The 19,087-nt window shown below is 40.3% G+C and overlaps 1 protein-coding gene across 1 annotated transcript in view; it reads right to left on the reverse strand.

The window, feature by feature from the left end:
- Nucleotides 1-448: 448 nt before the first annotated feature.
- The window catches only part of pdia5 (protein disulfide isomerase family A, member 5), a 151,739-nt gene continuing 133,100 nt past the window's right edge, over nt 449-19,087 (reverse strand). Inside the window, exons 16-17 of the mRNA XM_069934790.1 lie at nt 18,891-19,025; nt 449-1,440 (exon numbers count right to left, since the gene is read on the reverse strand). Coding sequence (XP_069790891.1) covers nt 1,360-1,440; nt 18,891-19,025 — 216 coding nt within the window. The 3' untranslated portion in view covers nt 449-1,359. The remainder of the gene's footprint in view (nt 1,441-18,890; nt 19,026-19,087) is intronic.

Here is a 19,087-nt window from a genome sequence, read left to right on the forward strand (position 1 = left end):
GGGAGGTTAATTTGCGGGGACATTAGCCAACGAGTCTCCACTCAGCCCCTGCGACGCAGAGTTAGGCCACCAAAAGTGGAAGACAGTGCTCCAATCACCAGTTCCGGGGGAGGGGGGGGTCATGTGGTGGCCCGCTATCCAGTACACAAGATTGCTGACAAAAGCAGCAACTGTGCAGACCCTGTGGCGGCTAATGACCTTTGTCCCAGGTGACAACTCATGGTGGGAAATAACAAGCATCGGCGGGATTGCCGACCAATCTGAGGCCAGCACTGCTGTGACGTCTCCTGTTGTCAGCAGCGGGGAGAGAATATAAGCAGAGCTGCCAGCGCAATAACCAGTCTTCGACTTCTTGGGTGTGTGTCATTCTTTCCAAACTGTGATAGCATGCTACAATATAATCCTTAAAATCTTGGGACAGCAGTGGAATATATAAAACAAGGACCAGTAAAACACAACAAATTCAATTTATTAGATTTTTTGATACGTTAAAGTTTCCATTTTTCAACATGCAATCCCAAAATATTTAGTTATTAATGAACCAAAGGCTAAAATCATACTGATAACTTTTCTATTTTGTTTGGCTTTCAACTCAGCAAATTTGTTGCAAGTAATCCCAACAGGACAAATAATCATAGAATTCAAATATCATCGAACTTACTGCAAATTTGGACCTTTCTCTCATCTTTCCCTGAGCACTGATTAAAATTTGTAACCACTTTGTATCCTTCCTAAAACATAACCCTCACCCTCCAAATGAAAATCCAGCAACTTTAGGCAATCGCACCAGAATTTGTAGACTTGATTGTAGAAAACCCGCAGCTACAAAACATTTGCATAGAACACGATCTAGAAATTGACTGATGCAGTCCAGCTGTAATGCTTCTTTGTTGGTCTGCAAGAACGGCTTATTCTAGCCGAGTTTAATAAGGCAGGTGGATGCTTTAGCCCAGCTCCACATTTTGTACACGTCTTCAAATTGTTTGAAGGAATGGCTTTCTCCTGCATTTATTGAACCCCTTTTTGTATCCTCTTAAAAAGTATCATATAACTCAGATATTGCAAACAGCAGGGGCAAAATGTCTGACATTGGTAATATTGGCAAAAACAAATTTATACTAGTTGGTCACTAGTCACATAATTTGTACGAACACAAGAGCAGGTAATGTGACAATCAAATTCTAATTACTGTATATTTTTCTCATAAGACAATGCTGCTCTTTAAAAATAAGAACTGCACATTCATATTTTTTTTAATTGCTTACTCTTCATTTTTTAAAAAACCCTCAGTTCTTGGATGGTGTGAAGTTGTAGTCCAGTACTGATGAAAACCGGGCTGTCACAGTGCAGTGGCAAAGGTTACAACTCCTCCCTTGTTTTTGCAATTTTCTCGGGGTCTTGCCCCTTCATCCTCCTGATGTAATTAATGAACCCATCTTCCTGAAATAAGAATGCACAAAAGGGATCAGTGAACATTAAAAAACAGATTTTGAATGATAAACTTCTCAAGGAGTTCCAAAAGCAGTACTGCTGATAAACTTTGTTGAAAAGGTTGATATGAGATGAGTTATTGTTATATACTTGGGTGCAGATGCACCAAAATTCTCTTTGGCTGCAGCCACACAGATATGCAAGATGCATGAGCTCTTTCTTTTGCACTTTATTGATTTTAAAAAATCTCTTTCTGTATTGCACAGTTTATTTACATTTTTAAAATTTGTTTACATGTGTATGTTCAGTCAGTTTAATTCTGCCTTGCCCAAAGGAGAAAAGAATCTCAGGGTTGTATGTGATGTCATGCTCTGAAAATAAACCTGAAATCAAATCACATTACCAGAATATATCAAGAAAGAAAAAGAGAAAGTATAAAATAGATAAATATTCACAGTCGATGTTAGTTCATGACAAAAGTGACATTTCAACAATGCAGACAGATTTATGTGGTCCCGGAACTGTTTAGGGTTAGGATAGTATGGCTACAAAGTATTGATAGAGGCCACTTCATCCCAACAACTGGCTAAATTCTTACCCAGAGGAACCAAGTGAATTATCCAACTCATTTTTCCAAACTACGTTTATTTTCTTTCTAAGATGCCACTTGTGGATGTGAAAATTGTGGCAGGGATTGAATTGTTCTCCATTGCATTCACTCAGTCTTCACCATTGCCAGCGTGAATTTAGGGCAAGTTCCTTCCAGTTTGCCTCTATGTCTCGTACGCTGTTTCAAGAGCACTGAGCAGTATCCCATTAGGCACTCTGTGGCTCTTCTCAGCAAGAAAGCAAGCTGAGCATTAAATCAAATTAGATTGGCAGTAAAAGCTATTCTGCATTTTGTTGATTTACCAGGAATTGGATGCAAACTGTTCAATTTAAGACTTCTCTTGATTGGTGCCTTGTGCCTCATCCACAATAATAAGTAACTTTCTTTCCTTAAAGGTAATTGAGAAATTATCACATACTACCTTATGACAATATCAGCATGGATTTTCCTCTCCTCTCACTGTCTCAACATAGAAGCTTGTTCTCGCTTCCTTATTAATTCTCAGCTCTCATTTCTCCAGTGATAGTGCTAAACCACAGATTCCCATAATGTCAAAAATATAGTCATAATTACAGCGGGGAAAGAGGCCAGTCGGCCCAACCTGTACATACTGACCAAATTGTCTGCTCAAGGAGCTGTAACAGATTTGTGTTAATCTTTAATTTAATGTTAAAACTATATTTTATCTAGATATGTATTCTTAGTAAGTTAGTTGTGGGCTGGTACAGGGTCACACACACATTTACAGAGAACCATTGTAATCAGAGAAGAGTTCATTCTCAGAGACACATTGTCTTGGAAAGACAGAGCTAATAGATTTGAAGTGGGTCTTAATTATTCAAGAACAATGGAGTGTTTGCTTTATTAAAAACTAAAATATCTAAATACTTAATAAGAACAGCTGAAAGAAGTAATCTGTTTTCAAACTAAACTACAAAGCCTTGTGAACAAGAGAAATGAAACTCAGAGGCACGTGAGTGATATAATTAAGCCTTTGAAACAGAGGTAAGTAATCTTTCGGAATCTTGTCACCTACAAGATTGAGGTATGAAGAAACTGGGGTTGGCAACTGTTTAAAATTCCAATAATTGATCACAATTTCTAGGAATTAAGACTGATCTCAATGATGATGTAACTGTCACATGATATGGAGAAATATATTATCGAATTCAAACATTTTTGAAGGAGTTCACTTTGGAGTTTTTAGAGGTCAAAACCCTGTGACATATAGGAGTTGAAACCTTGTGAAAGACAGGGTTGAGTTAAAGTAACCAGAAGAGGTGTTGTGTGTGTTAATCCTGGGAAAAGGGGAACATAGAATCAGTGGCTTTTGAAATAAGGAAGACCACTTCACTGTCTCTTTGGGAAAGAGGACGGAATTCTACTAGGCCTATTTTTGTATGGCCACTTCATTTAACCCTTGTCTGGGATTGTGAATTCATCATCTCTTTGAAAAGAGGGCAGAATTGTAAGTAAAGAGACCTGAAAATAAGATGTTTAAAAGCACTTTGTTATTATTTCTGAACTGTGAATTTAAGACCTTCAAGCAAGACTAAAATGGTGCTGAATTTTTAAAAATTGACTTTTCAGTGTGGGACTTTATTACACACACACACATTCACATTTTACATTTGTGCATAGTGGGGTTAATTTAGAGTTAAGTTTAGAGATAAGTAAGAAATGTTATGTTATTAATAGATTAATAAAAAACTGTGGGTATGACACTCCTGTTCGGCTCCGAATCATGGGTCCTCTACCGGCACCACCTACGGCTCCTAGAACGCTTCCACCAGCGTTGTCTCCGCTCCATCCTCAACATCCATTGGAGTGCTTACACCCCTAACGTCGAAGTACTCGAGTTGGCAGAGGTCGACAGCATCGAGTCCACGCTGCTGAAGATCCAGCTGCGCTGGCTGGGTCACGTCTCCAGAATGGAGGACCATCGCCTTCCCAAGATCGTGTTATATGGCGAGCTCTCCACTGGCCACCGTGACAGAGGTGCTCCAAAGAAAAGGTACAAGGACTGCCTAAAGAAATCTCTTGGTGCCTGCCACATTGACCACCGCCAGTGGGCTGATAACGCCTCAAACCGTGCATCTTGGCGCCTCACAGTTTGGCGGGCAGCAACCTCCTTTGAAGAAGACTGCAGAGCCCACCTCACTGACAAAAGGCAAAGGAGGAAAAACCCAACACCCAACCCCAACCAACAAATTTTCCCTTGCAACCGCTGCAATCGTGTCTGCCTGTCCCGCATCGGACTTGTCAGCCACAAACGAGCCTGCAGCTGACGTGGACTTTTTACCCCCTCCATAAATCTTCGTCCGCGAAGCCAAGCCAAAGAATAAAAAACTATTATTTTGAATTAATCATTGCCTGAATTTTCCATTGCTGCTCCTGTGTTAGTGCTAACAAAGTCCTTTTAGTCCCAGAAATAACTAAGAGGGCACACAAAATCATTGAGGACCCTTTCCTCCCTGTCTCACCACTCCTGTCATTTGAAGGGGGATATTTTGTAAGATACGCCTGTATGTACTTGATGAATTGTGTTCTCCGGTGCTGCTGGGTCTGGACTCCCTGTATCATATTGAAAGCGTGATTTGGAGTATTCTGGTTCCCTTCCCCCCCCCCCCCCCACCCCCCGTAATGGTTTGGAACAGAGAGCCCCTAAAATCAGAACCCACATGCTGCCTCTCCACACTGAAATATCAACCCCCGTCCTCTCTTCTCGAATCTGTCCTCTGACTGCAAACATATTGCTACCAAGAGCCGGAGGTACAGCACAGCATTCCAAGATTTCATAAAGTCTGAGATAGAGCATCTCCTTGACTAAGGTATCATTGAACCTAGCACCAATCCGTGGAGAGCGCAAGTGGTAGAAGTGAAAGGGGAAAACACGTCCAGGCTAGTAAATGACTATAGCCAAACTATTAATCGGTACACACTCCTGGATGCATACCTCTTCCCTCGAATTTCAGACATGGTGAATGATATTGTGCAGTATCGAGTCTATTCAACCATCGATCTGAAAGCTGCTTATCACCAGCTGCAAATCTGTTCTGAGGACTGTCCATATACGGCATTTGAGGCTAACGGTCATCTCTATCAATTCTGGAAGGTCCCTTTTGGTATTACTAATGGGGTTTCTATCTTCCCGAGGCAAATGGACAGAATAGTGGATGAGTATGGGTTGAAGGCTACCTTTCCCTACCTCGATAATGTCACCATCTGTGGCCATACCTTGGACGACCATGACGCCAGCCTTCAGAGCTTTCTCCATGTGGCAAAAGCCCTGAACCTCACTTATAACTCTAGCAAGGGCATGTTCAGGACTAAACGTCTGGCTATCCTTGGCTACGTGGTGGAGAATGACATCATTGGCCCCGTTCCCAATAGGATGCGCCCCCTGTTCCCAGGACCACAAATGCTTTGAGGAGATGCCTGGGGTTTTTCTCATATTACGCCCAGTGAATCCCTCAACACACTGATAAGGTTCGCCCTCTCTTAAAAACTACTATTTTCCCCCTCTCGGCTGGAGCCCAAATGGCTTTTAACTACCTCTAAAATCATATTGCGAAAGCTGCCATGCACGCGGTGAATGAGAATGTACCTTTCCAAGTGGAAAGTGATGCTTCGGACTTAGCCTTGGCCACTACACTCAACCACACAGACAGGCCGGTTGCATTTTTTCTCGGACATTGCAAAACTACAAGCTCCAGAACCCCTCTGTGGAAAAGGAGGCTGAAGCCATTGTAGAAACCATGACATACTGGAGACACTACCTGGCTGGTAGGAAATTTACGCTCCTCACTGACCAGCACTCTGTCGGATTTATGTCTAATAATGTCAAGAGAGGTAAAATCAAAAGTGACACAATAGCTAGGTGGAGAATTAAGCTCACTACCTACAATTATGCTATTGCCTATCAGCCAGGAGCCCTTAATTACTCTCCAGATGCCTTATCCAGCTGTGCCTCTGCACACACCAGCTAATTGCGGTCTCTGCTTAATGAGCTCTGTCATCCAGTGGTTACCCGCAAGGCTCATTTTGTCAAGGCATGCAATCTCCCCTTCTCCATGGAAGATGTCAGGGAAATGACCAGGTCTTGCCAGATCTGCGTGGAGTGCAAGCCGCACTTCTACCACCCTGCAAAGGCACACCTGATCAAGTCATCCAGGCCCTTTGAACGCCTCAGTGTCAAATTTAAGGGACCTCTCCCCTCCATGAACAGGAACACTTTCTTTCTCTCTATCATTGATGAGTACTCCTGCTTCCCGTTTGCCATTTCATGTCCAGACACTTCCACTTTGTCAGTCATAAAGACCCTAGATTCTATTTTCGCCCTGTTTGGGTATCCCGGCTATATTCATAGCAACTGGGGCTCATCCTTTATGAGAGACGAGCTATGGCAGTACCTGCTGGTGAGGGGCATCGCATCCAGGAGGACTAATAGCTACAACCCATGGTGGAACGGGCAGGTTGAAAAGGAGAATGCCACGGTCTGGAAGGCTATCAAACTGGCCCTGAAGTCAAGAGGCCTTCCAGAATCATGCTGGAAGGAAGTCCTTCCTATGGCACTCCATTCCATCTGGTCATTACTATGTACTGTGACCAACGCTACTCTTTCCGAGCTCCTATTAAATTTTGAAAGAGGTTCAGCATTGGGAACTACACTCCCAACTTGGCTCACCACTCCTGGTCCAGTCCTTCTCAGGAAGCACATGAGGAGAAGCAAGACTGACCTGCGGGGGAAAGGGTGAAACTGCTCCATGCCAATCCCACGTACGCATATGTTGAGTACCGAGATGGCAGGGAGGACACCGTCTCCACCAGGGACCTGGCACCCACCAGAACAGAGGGTCCGTTGCCTAAAGTGCCCTGTGAGCCATAGAGCTCATTCTTGCCACCCTCAGTCAAGGCTCAGGGAATCCGGTTCAGGAGGAACATGCATCCCCCTCCACTGATGAGGCGGAGACTCAGCCCACCGCTTCTCCCTCACAAGGGGACCAGGAGACCCAAGGAGTCCAAGGCTCCCTGGTGCTAAGGCGCTCCACCAGGATCTCCAGACACCCGGACCACTTAAATATGTAAATTTGTAAATAACTGCATATCTTTTGATTTTTATTTTCTGAATCCATGGTCTCTGTCTTCATTCACAGATGCTAAATTCTGCAGGAAGGGGTGAATGCAGTGAACTGGGATTCACTGGTGGTGTGTTATGCAGATGACTGGCTCTTCCCCCATCTACCCATAAATAACCCTGGTTTCCCACCTAAACCCAGAACCCTCCGAAGACTACTGTAAGACCCTACCCTCCAGTCATGAGAGCTTTTATTCACGCTGACAATAAATGATTTGACTAAGACCATATATGATTAGAAAATGACATCTCTTCTGTATTCAGTGCCCTGATTCATTAAGACAAGCATGACAAATGTCTTCACATCCTTGTCCATCCTGTGGCGCCAGTTTCATAGAACTATGTACCTGTACCACTAAATCTTCATTCTACAATACTCTCTAGGGCCTTAATATTCATGGGGCAAGAGCTGCCCCGGTTCATACCTCACGATTGTCCAAGTTAAATTCCGCCTACTATTTCATGGCCCACTTTCCAAGTTCATCAAGACTCTATTGCGATTTCAGAGAAACTTTTTTCATTCATACCTTGAAGAAAGGGTCAAATCAGAAATGTTGATTATTTATCTTTACTTCCTATGGACACTGCGAGATCTGCTGAGTTCTTCCAGCATTTTTGTGTTTTTACCAAACTTATTCACAGACTTCTAGACCAGATCACCAGTTTTGGTGTCACTTGTAATCTTGATAACCACAATAATTACATCGTCATCCAAGTCCTTAATATAGATGCCATATGTAGAAAGAATACACAAGAGATGGACAATAAAATCTGGGCAAACTATTTAAAAAAAAAATCAGAACAGAAAATTTATTCATAAAGAAGGGGAAGGAAGGAAAATTATGCATGATTTTGATGAGTAAAGAAAGAAAAATCTATTTTCATGGCTCAATAATTAAAAAACAATTTAAGGACATCATCGAAAGAATGATAGGAAAGGGTTTTTCTTACACAAAAACAGTGTGTTCTACTAGAAGTGATAGTTGAAGCAGAATCTACATTTATATTTCAACAAGTTTGAATAAACATATATTTGGTAAAAAAAAAAATTTTTTAGAAAATAAAAGTGCTTTATGTTTTTTTATAAAGACATTGTATGGAATTTGATGAACTCTTGGAGAGCTGACTCAAAGACTCCAAGGGGTTTAAGGCTCTGCCTCAACATATTCTGATCCTGTTCAGAATTTCCTCAAGATGATGCCACCAGGGGGAGGAGTCACGTGATGGAGTAGTGGCCGGACGGTGAACTCCAGCCCTCTCCAGAAAAGTCGGGAAAAACAAGAGAAAATACAAAGGCACAGAAATACAAGTTAAAGAAAAGTGAGTATAAAGGTGGAAAGAAGATGGAGACAAAAGGAGAAAAATCAAAATCAACGGAAAGAAGAGAGGAAGAGAAGACAACGGAGGAAAAAGGTGAAGGCCTTACCTGTCCAAAGAGGCCCGCTGTGGAGAGAAGACCCCACTACCTCAGGTCGGTAGAAAGAGAACTACAACAATGGCTCACAGAGCCGAGTAAAAGTGCGCAACCGCGCATGCGCGACTCCTCGCGCATGCGCGATGCGCATGAAAAAAAACACACCGACGGGAGGGGGGACCAGCTGGGGAGTCGATCTCCACAGCCGGCAACGACAGCTGCAGAACACCTGCAGCAAGAAGAGACCACAGAAGACAATGGAAACAAGAAAGAAGAGGAGGAAAGGGCAGCAAAGAAACAACAGATGGTCAACCTAGAGGAAGAAGAAGAGGAAGAATACAGTGAAATAGATAAAGGGAAAGGCAAGGTAAAGGATATACTTGCTCTTGTTAGAGGATACATGGAGTCATTTAAAGAATGGCAAACACAGGAATTCAATGATTTAAGAAGAAGAATAAACAACACAGAAAAGAAAATAAATAAAATGGATATGACCTTAACAGAAATGGGGAAAAAAATGGACAAGATGGAAGAACGGGCAATAGCAGCAGAAATGGAGATAGAAGACTTAAAAAAGAAATTGGAGGAATCTAATAAAAAAACTAAAGAGACACAAGAATTACTAGCCCAAAAAATAGATATAATGGAAAATTATAACAGAAGAAATAACATAAAGATAGTGGGCCTTAAGGAAGATGTAGAAGGCAAGAATATGAGGGAGTTTATAAAAGAATGGATCCCTAAGGCCCTAGGATGTCCAGAACTACAGCAAGAAATGGAAATAGAAAGGGCACATAGAGCATTGGCCCCTAAACCACAACCACAACAAAAACCAAGATCTATTGTAGTAAAATTCCTAAGATATACTACAAGAGAAAAGGTACTGGAGAAGACAATGGAAAAAGTAAGAGAGGGCAACAAACCACTGGAGTATAAAGGGCAAAAAATCTTCATTTATCCAGATATAAGCTTTGAACTCCTAAAGAAGAGAAAAGAGTTCAATGCAGCAAAAGCGATTTTATGGAAGAAAGGATATAAATTTACACTGAAGCATCCTGCGGTATTGAAAATATTTATTCCAGGACAACAAAACAGACTATTCTCGGATCCAGAAGAAGCACGAAAATTTGCAGAACAATTACAAAAATAGACTGAGGGATGAAGACGGGTAATGAGAGCAAAAATTATCACGATTGATATGTATGTGGGTAAAGACAAAAATAGACTGAGGGATGAAGACGGGTAAGGAGGGTAAAAATGACCACGATTGATATGTATGCGGGTAAAGAGGTATAAGAGTGAATAGAGACAATGGGCATATGTGAAAGTATCTGTAATTAGAGGAAAACATAGAGAGTATAGACAAGAATTAATAAGGGAAGGTAATGGAATAGAGAGAATAAGGAGGGAATTAAAAGAGTGACCTTTGTGACATATAAAAAGCGAAATCTTTTCTGGGGGGGGCTGGGTGGGGGAAAAGAGCGGTCACTGCAAAATCAGTTGACGCTTGCGAGTGGATTCGCAAATCCAAATGGAGAGGGGAGATGTGGTTGTCCGACAAGGGATAAAGGGCAACTCAGGAGGGGAAGGGGAGATTGGGGATAAAGAAGATAGAAATAGGAGAATAAGGAAAATGTTGGATGTTGTAGGAATGTTGTCTGGTAAAGAGTTGAAAATAAGAAAACAGAAATGGAAAAGGAGGAAAGGTAATGATGGAAAAACGGAAAGAGAAGATAAACAAAATATAAAATGGCTACGCTGAACTATATGACTCTAAATATTAATGGAATACATAACCAAATTAAAAGGAAGAAACTACTAAATTTACTGAAAAAGGAAAAAATAGATATAGCATTTGTCCAAGAAACACACTTAACTGAATTGGAGCACAAGAAATTAAAGAGAGATTGGGTAGGACATGTAACAGCAGCATCGTATAATTCAAAAGCAAGAGGAGTGGCTATATTAATTAGCAAAAATGTGCCATTTAAAATAGAAGAGGAAATAATAGATCCAGCAGGGAGATATGTTATGATAAAATGTCAGATATATTCAGAGCTTTGGAATCTACTTAATATATATTCACCTAACGAAGAAGATCAAAAGTTTATGCAAGATATCTTTTTGAAGGTAGCTAATACGCAAGGGAACATACTAATAGGAGGGGATTTCAATCTGAATTTGGATCCAAATATGGATAAAACGGGGAAAAAAATTAACAGGAAGAACAAAGTAACCAAATTTATAATTAAATCAATGCAAGAAATGAAACTTGTGGACATATGGAGGAAACAAAACCCAAAAGAAAAGGAATACTCATACTACTCGACTAGACATAAAACATACTCAAGGATAGACCTATTCCTGTTATCAGCCCACGTTCAAGGGAGAGTTAGGAAAACGGAATATAAAGCTAGACTATTATCGGACCACTCACCCCTGTTATTGGCAATAGAGCTAGAGGACATCCCTCCAAGAATGTATAGATGGAGATTAAACCCCATGCTACTTAAAAGACAGGATTTTAGAGAATTTATTGAAAAACAATTAAAAATGTACTTTGAAGTAAATACGGAATCAGTGGAAGATAAGTTTATACTATGGGACGCAATGAAAGCATTCATTAGAGGGCAAATAATAAGTTATGCAACCAAGATGAAGAAGGACTATAATCAGGAAACAGAGCAGTTGGAAAGGGAAATAATAAACATAGAAAAAAAATTAGCAATAAAGGAAGATACAACCAAAAGAAGAGAATTGGCGGATAAAAAAATAAAATATGAAACATTACAAACATATAAGGTGGAGAAGAATATAATGAAGACAAAACAGAAATATTATGAACTAGGGGAAAAAACACACAAAATCCTAGCATGGCAGCTTAAGACAGAGCAAACTAAGAAAATGGTATTGGCAACAAGGAAAAAAGACAAACAAATTACATATAATCCAAAAGAAATTAAGGAAAACTTCAGAGAATTCTATGAACAATTATACCGAACCGAAAACGAAGGGAAAGAAGGGAAAATAGATGAATTTTTGACTAAAATTGAACTACCAAAACTACAAATAGAGGAACAAAATAAATTAACAGAACCATTTGGAACAGTAGAAATACAAGAGATAATAAAAAATTTACCAAATAATAAGACACCAGGAGAGGATGGACTCCCAATAGATTTCTACAAAACATTTAAAGACCTAATAATACCGCCCCTCCTGGATGTAATCAACCAGATTGATGAGACACAAAACTTACCAGATTCATGTAAAACAGCAATAATTACAGTGATACTAAAACAAGGGAAAGATCCACTCTCACCAGCGTCATATAGACCAATATCTCTGCTAAACACAGATTATAAGATAATAGCTAAACTATTAGCGAACAGATTAGCAGAACAGGTACCGAAAATGGTAAATTTAGACCAAACTGGATTTATCAAAAAAAGACGCACAACAGACAATATTTGTAAATTTATTAACTTAATTCATGCAGTAGAAGGAAATAAAGCACCGGCAGTAGCAGTTGCTTTAGACGCAGAGAAGGCCTTCGACAGAGTAGAATGGAATTACTTGTTCAAAGTATTGCAAAAATTCAGTTTACCGGAGAAGTATATTAATTGGATTAAAGCATTATATAAGGGACCGTTAGCGAAAGTGACAGTAAATGGACATGTATCAAAGCAATTTAACTTAAGCAGGTCAACGCGGCAGGGATGCCCACTATCACCATTATTGTTTGCGCTAGCTATAGAACCACTAGCAGAATCGATAAGAAGAGATAATAATATAAAAGGAATAAAAATAAAAGACAGGGAATATAAAATCAGTCTGTTTGCGGATGATGTGATAGTGTACTTAACAGAACCAGAACTATCAATAAAAGAACTATATAAGAAATTGAAGGAATATGGAGAAGTGTCGGGATACAAGATAAACGTAAATAAAAGTGAAGCAATGCCTATGAATAACGCGGATTTCTCAAAATTTAAGGAGGAATCCCCATTCAGATGGCAAACGCAGGCAATAAGATACCTAGGTGTGCAAATAAACAAAAATCTAGGCCAATTATATAAACTCAATTACAATCCACTAATGAAAAAATTACAGGACGATTTAGAGCATTGGAAAGAGCTACCACTAACACTGATAGGAAGGATAAACTGTATTAAAATGAACATTTTTCCAAGGATACTATACTTATTTCAGGCATTGCCAATACAACTGACAGAAAAATTCTTCAAAGAGTTAAAGAAAATAATAAGGAGATTTTTATGGAGAGGGGGGAAACCGAGGATAGCACTAGATAAATTAACAGAATGGTATAAACAAGGAGGCTTACAATTGCCAAACTTCAAAAATTATTATAGAGCCGCACAATTAAGGTACCTATCAGATTTTTACCAAACAAGGGAAAAACCAGACTGGACGAGACTAGAATTAGATAAAATAGGGGAAAAGATACCTGAACACATATTATATAAATGGGACGAAAAATTGGTACAACATAGAACTTCTCCAGTATTACACCATCTCCTCAATATATGGAAGAAGATTCATGTAGAAAGAAATAAAATAAATTACCAAATACCAAAACTAATATTGACGCAAAATAAGCTACTCCCTTTTACAATAGACAACCTTGCCTTTAGAAAATGGGAAAAAAAAGGGATTAAAAAAATAGAAAATTGTTTTTCAGGAAGTAGATTCTTATCCTTTGAACAAATGAGAGATAAGTACAATATAACTGGAGATACAGCGCTGGCATATTACCAACTGAGATCCTACTTGAAAGATAAATTAGGAAGCAACTTGAGTTTACCAGAGGGAAGTAACCTTGAATATGTGATTACAGATACAATGTTAATCAAAAGATTTATAAAAAATATGTATATTAAACTGCAAGAAAAGGAAAATGAGGAAACAAATGGTAAAACTAAACAAAAATGGGAACAAGATTTAAATATAAAGATAAAAAAGGAAACATGGGAGAAGTTATGCTCTGGAACGATGAGAAATACAATAAATACGAGGCTACGTATGATACAATATAATTGGTTACACAGACTATACATTACACCGCAAAAGTTAAATAAATGGGACCCAACAGTATCTGATAGATGTTTTCGATGTAAAAAAGAAAGGGGAACAACAATTCATGCAATCTGGACATGTGAGAGAGTAGAAAAATTTTGGGATGATCTCAATCAGATATTAAATAAAATAACAGAAAACAATATACCAAAGAATCCAGAGATCTTTCTCCTAAGTAACATAAAAAATAAAGAATTTGGAATTGACTTGGAAGATGCACAAAAAAGATTTGTCAAGATAGCCCTAGCCGTAGCAAAAAAATGTATTATGTCAACCTGGAAATTGGAAGATAATTTGAAAATACAACAATGGTATATAGAAATGAATAAATGTATTCCATTAGAAAAAATAACATATAGTTTAAGAAATAATATTGAAATATTCGAACAAGTATGGGAGCCTTACATTAAATACAATAGCGAAAACCTACCGGGAACAAACATTACCTAAGTTGATGGAAGGAGAAGAAAAGAAAAGAATGGACTCAGTAGAATTTCTGGTGTATTTTTGTTGAATGACAACATTGTCTAACTGAATTAATGCAACCTAGATTGTATACCTAAAATGGATGAGAGGGGGGGGTGGCTTGGGAGGAGGGAGGGGGGAGGGAGAAAAAGTCACTGTAAATGTGTGGAAAAGAAAAAGTGTATATCATGGCTATTGTGATTTATGGTGTGAAAAATAAAAAATTAAAAAAAAAAAAAAAGATGATGCCACCATGAGATGCATCTCTCCCTCCCAACCCTTTCAGAAGTGCAAATGCACCAATCGTTCCAGGACGATTTGGCCCACTCTTCCAATGGCATCAACTTTATCTCCCCTTCTCACTGCATCTTCCTCCACAACTGCAGATGAAATGCTTTGAGAGGCTGGTCATGGCCAGAATTAACAAGTACGTAAGCAAAGATCTGGACCGTCTGCAATTTGTCTATTGTCACAATCACCCCACAGCAGATACAATGTCGCTCGCTCTCCATTCTGCTCTGAATCACCTCGAAAATAGCAATTCATACATACAGCTGTTCTTCATCGACTACAGCTCGGCCTTCAAAACCCTAATACCCTTAGTGCTAGTCAAGAAGCTACAAACTCTAGGCCTCTGTACCTCACTCTGCAACTGGATCCTTGACTTTCTCATCAGAAGATCACAGTCAGTATGAATTGGAAACCACGTCTCCTCCTCACTGAATATCAACACAGACGCACTCCAAGCCCACTGCTCTATTCATTATACACCCATGACTGTGTGGCCAGGCACAATTCCAATGCTATCTACAAATTGCAATGACATCACAGTTGTCGGCAGAATCACAAACGGCAATCAGGAAGCGTTCAGGAGGGAGATAGATCAGCTTGTTTGATGGTGTAATGACAACAACTTTGTGCTCAACATCAGAAAAACCAAGGAGATGATTGTGGACTTCAGGAGGAAGTCAGGGAAACATGACCCAGTCCTCAACGAGGGCTCAGTAGTGGAGAAGGCCAAGAACTAAATTCTTGGGTGTCAACATCTCTGAGGATCTGTCCTGGGGCTTCAGCAGCTATACATTGTGAGGTATCTGAGGAGATTCGATAGTCACCCAAGACTCATAAATTTCTACAGGTGTACCAAAGAGAGCATTCTGGCTGGTTGCATCTCTGCCTGGTATGGAGGTGCCAACTCTTAGTACAAGAATAAACTCCAAAGGGTTGTTAACTCGGTCTGTAACATCACATGCACCAGACCACGTCATTGAGGACATGTACATGAGGCAGTGTCTTAAAAAAGCAGCCTCTATCCTCAAAGACTCCTACCACCCAGGCCATGTCCTTTTCACTCTGCTACCATCAGGAAAAAGGTACAGGAGCCTAAAGACGAGCACTCAGCAGCACAAGGTCAGCTTCTTACCCTCTGCCATCAGATTCCTGAATAATCAATAAACCAAAGACACTGCCTTACTTTTCATTTTTAAAATTTTCTTTATAGTCATGTTGTAAGATGGTTATAATATGAATGTTTGAACGATGCTGCTTCCATAAAACACTGAATTTCATGACTTGTTCACGACAATAAATTCCGATTCTGCAATGCAACACCTGCCCTTTTACATCTTCTGCAGCTGCCATTCTCAGCCTTTTTTTCGGCGAATGGCCATCTCTTAGGACTCTGCTCAAAGTTATGGGCCCCCTTCCCTGTGAAGCAGTCAAGTTTTGGTTTCTTCCGTACTACTCTCCTATTGACTACATAAAACACACTAAAAAAATTATGTTACATGGGGTGAATAAAAAAAAGTTCTTTCTGGGTTATTCTACTTATTCCTTGAAGAAAGGCTCAGGCCTGAAATATCAGCAATATATCTTTGTCTCCTATAGACACTGTAAAGACCGACTGAGTTCCTCTCTCATTTTGGTGTGTTTTCACTACAATCAGTGTCTGCAGATTTTCGTGTTACATTCAGTTCAGTCGATCCACTGAAAAACCTTTTCAAGCAATTCCTACTCTCTTCGAAGGGAGTTCTGTGAGTGTCTCACTCACTGCTCCCCATCTGCACTCCCAGCTGCTATCAAGCTGGATTCTGAGACTTTCTGAGATTTCCTGCTTCTGGCTTATTATTCTTTGAAGAAGGGTTCAGGCCTGAAATGTCGGCAATAGATCTTTGTCTCCTATAGACACTGAAAAGATCGGCTGAGCTCGTCCAGCATTTTGGTGTGCTTTTACTTAGTTTATGTCCAGTATTATTCTGGATCAATGGAATCCACCCTATAATTCATAGAACATTACAGCACAGAAACAGGTCCTTCAGCTCATCTAGTCTGTGCCAAACTACTATTCTGCCTCATCCCATTGACCTTCATCTGGACTATAACCCTGCTGACCCCTCCCATCCATGTGCCTATCCAATCTTCTCTTAAATGTCAAAATTGAACCTGCATATACCATCTCAGCTGGCAGCTTGTTCCACACTCTCAGCACTCTCTTCCTGGTTTCCCCTATTGTTCCCCCTAAACATCTCACTTTTCAACCTTAATCCACATTCTCTAGATCTTGTCTCACCCCACCTCAGTGGACAAAGTCTGCTTGCAGTTACCTCTCATCATTTTGCAAAACTCTATCAAATCTCCCCTCATTCTTGTGCTCCAGTGAACAGTTCTTTTGCCAATAGGAAGAGGTGGTTAAGAAGAATCATGGAGACGGTTTACTTGTGAGAGAATGAAGGAAAACTCCAATAAGTACATTTGGATTTGTCTCCACCCTTGAAGTTGAACATGATTATGACATTCATGAGGTTCCCCAGATTCTCCTTCTCTACACAGGCATGGACAATAAGATTGCAAATTTGTTCACAAGAAGCTGCTTCAAGGCCCTGTTTCTTGGCGTTGACATGGTCTTTTTGTTCATCAGATGAGGTAGCAAGGCTGAAGAGAATGAATTTGCAAAGGCACTCATGTCAAGGACAGATGGATAGTTCTGAAGAACCCACTGACTTTAGGACTATCAGCAAGTTGGTAAGCCTCTTGTACTCACTCCTGCACTCCATCTTTAGTTCATGGGTTTTCCACTGGATCTCTGGCTTAAGGTAATTTTACAGCTGATTCTTTACCCTTCAGAATGGTGGAACTTTTGTACGGCTGATTCTTTTCCATTCAAAAATGGTAGAGCTTTCAATCCAGGAAGACATTACACTGGCAGTTAATTAATCCTCAATCTTCTGCTCACGCTCAAACAGAAATGACCAGGTAAAGAAACCAAATGTCTCTACATAGATCCAAGTTGCTATGGACTTCATGACAGCCTACAAACTGTGGACTCCTTGGCTCTTGTAGGCCAGGAACAATACCAACAGCGTCTTCTCACTAATACTACCAAATTGGAATGCAAACCGCGTTTGTCAGACACAAGCACAATATGTCATGGCAACAGCTCCATCTCGAGCATCAGCACTCATTAAATTATGTGAGGTATCCGAATCACCTTCGCCATCAATAAATCAACTTGCTGACCTGCATCAACATGGCTCCAAATCATGGAAATGTTGAAGTTCTGTGGACCCCACAACAGTCTGTTGACTCGCCAACCACACATCCCAGCAGGAAATTTATTTGACTAGTACAGAATGCTCAAACTTTTCCTCTCCCAGAAATGTACCTTGCCTGTCAAATGCTTCTTTTCTTCCACGTGCACAAATGGAGTTGGGGGTGGGTGGAAAAGAAAACTACACTGCCGACATTTTAACTAATCAAAATCTTGCAACCTGTCAGGTCCATTTTAGAGAACATTACATTACAGCACAGTTCAGGCACAATCTTATGATGACCGATATAAATCTACCCAACAATCTAAACCTTCCTTACCTCACACCCAGAACCCTCTATATTTTTTTTTACACCCATGTGCCTATCTTAGTCTTTTAAATGTCCCCATGTACCAGCCTCCACCACCACCCCTGGCAATGCCTTCTAGGCATCCACTACTCTCAGTGTAAAAAAGACTTCTCACTGTCATCTCCCCTAAATTTTCCTCCACAGATGTCCTCTGGTGTTTGCTACTGTCACCTCAGGATAAAGGTGCTGGCTGTCCAACCTATCTATGCCACATCTCCTGCTGTTTCACCACTTGAGAAAGAATGGCTTATGTGACTTCAGGATCCCCCAAGCATTTTAGTCAATGAAATACTCCTGAAGCTTTTTTTTTGCTGGTGTAATGGAGGAAATAGGGAAACTAATTTCTACAAAGAATATTGTGAGAATGGACACATTCTATTTGAGAGGTGCTTGAGGCAAATTTCGGCCAGGACATCAGGAAGATCATTGGCACTCGTTGAAAGTATCTTAACACACATCTGGAGGGTCGAACGATTGCAGCAATGAGAACTCATGTTTCTTAGTACTGGCACTGGTGCGTCGTGCTAGAAACTGACCATATGAGATGGGGGTTGGGAAGGGGGCTCTAACACTGTTCAGATGCAACCCAGAGTTACAGCTGACACTCATTAGCATACTGACTTAAAATCATTCTTGAGCCAAACAGGAAACCCACAGCAGTTGGTGAACTCTTCTTGGTTATAACAGATTTGATGGCAGTCAACAAGTGACCTGACACACAGTGAAACTGCCCGATTGCATAGTCGGCTGACAATTCTGAGAAGTACCATTGGATACACCAACTAACAGGCACACCAAATCCCAAGGGGACTCCCACATGCAAGAGAAGTTGCACTCACCGACCGTTCCTCACTGTATCTCTCCATGAACTTGCCATAGTTGTAATAACGGATCATAGGGTAGCCCTCCACACCTTCCTGCTTGCATAACTCATGATTTGTTCCTTTTGTGCAGTCAACTGCAGCAAAGGCAACCTGCAAGATAAAGAAAAAGCAGCTGACAACATGCACACAACAGTATTAGATGATGCTAAAGG

Source organism: Narcine bancroftii, chromosome 4 (assembly GCF_036971445.1).
Source record: "Narcine bancroftii isolate sNarBan1 chromosome 4, sNarBan1.hap1, whole genome shotgun sequence".
Taxonomy (NCBI): domain Eukaryota; kingdom Metazoa; phylum Chordata; class Chondrichthyes; order Torpediniformes; family Narcinidae; genus Narcine; species Narcine bancroftii.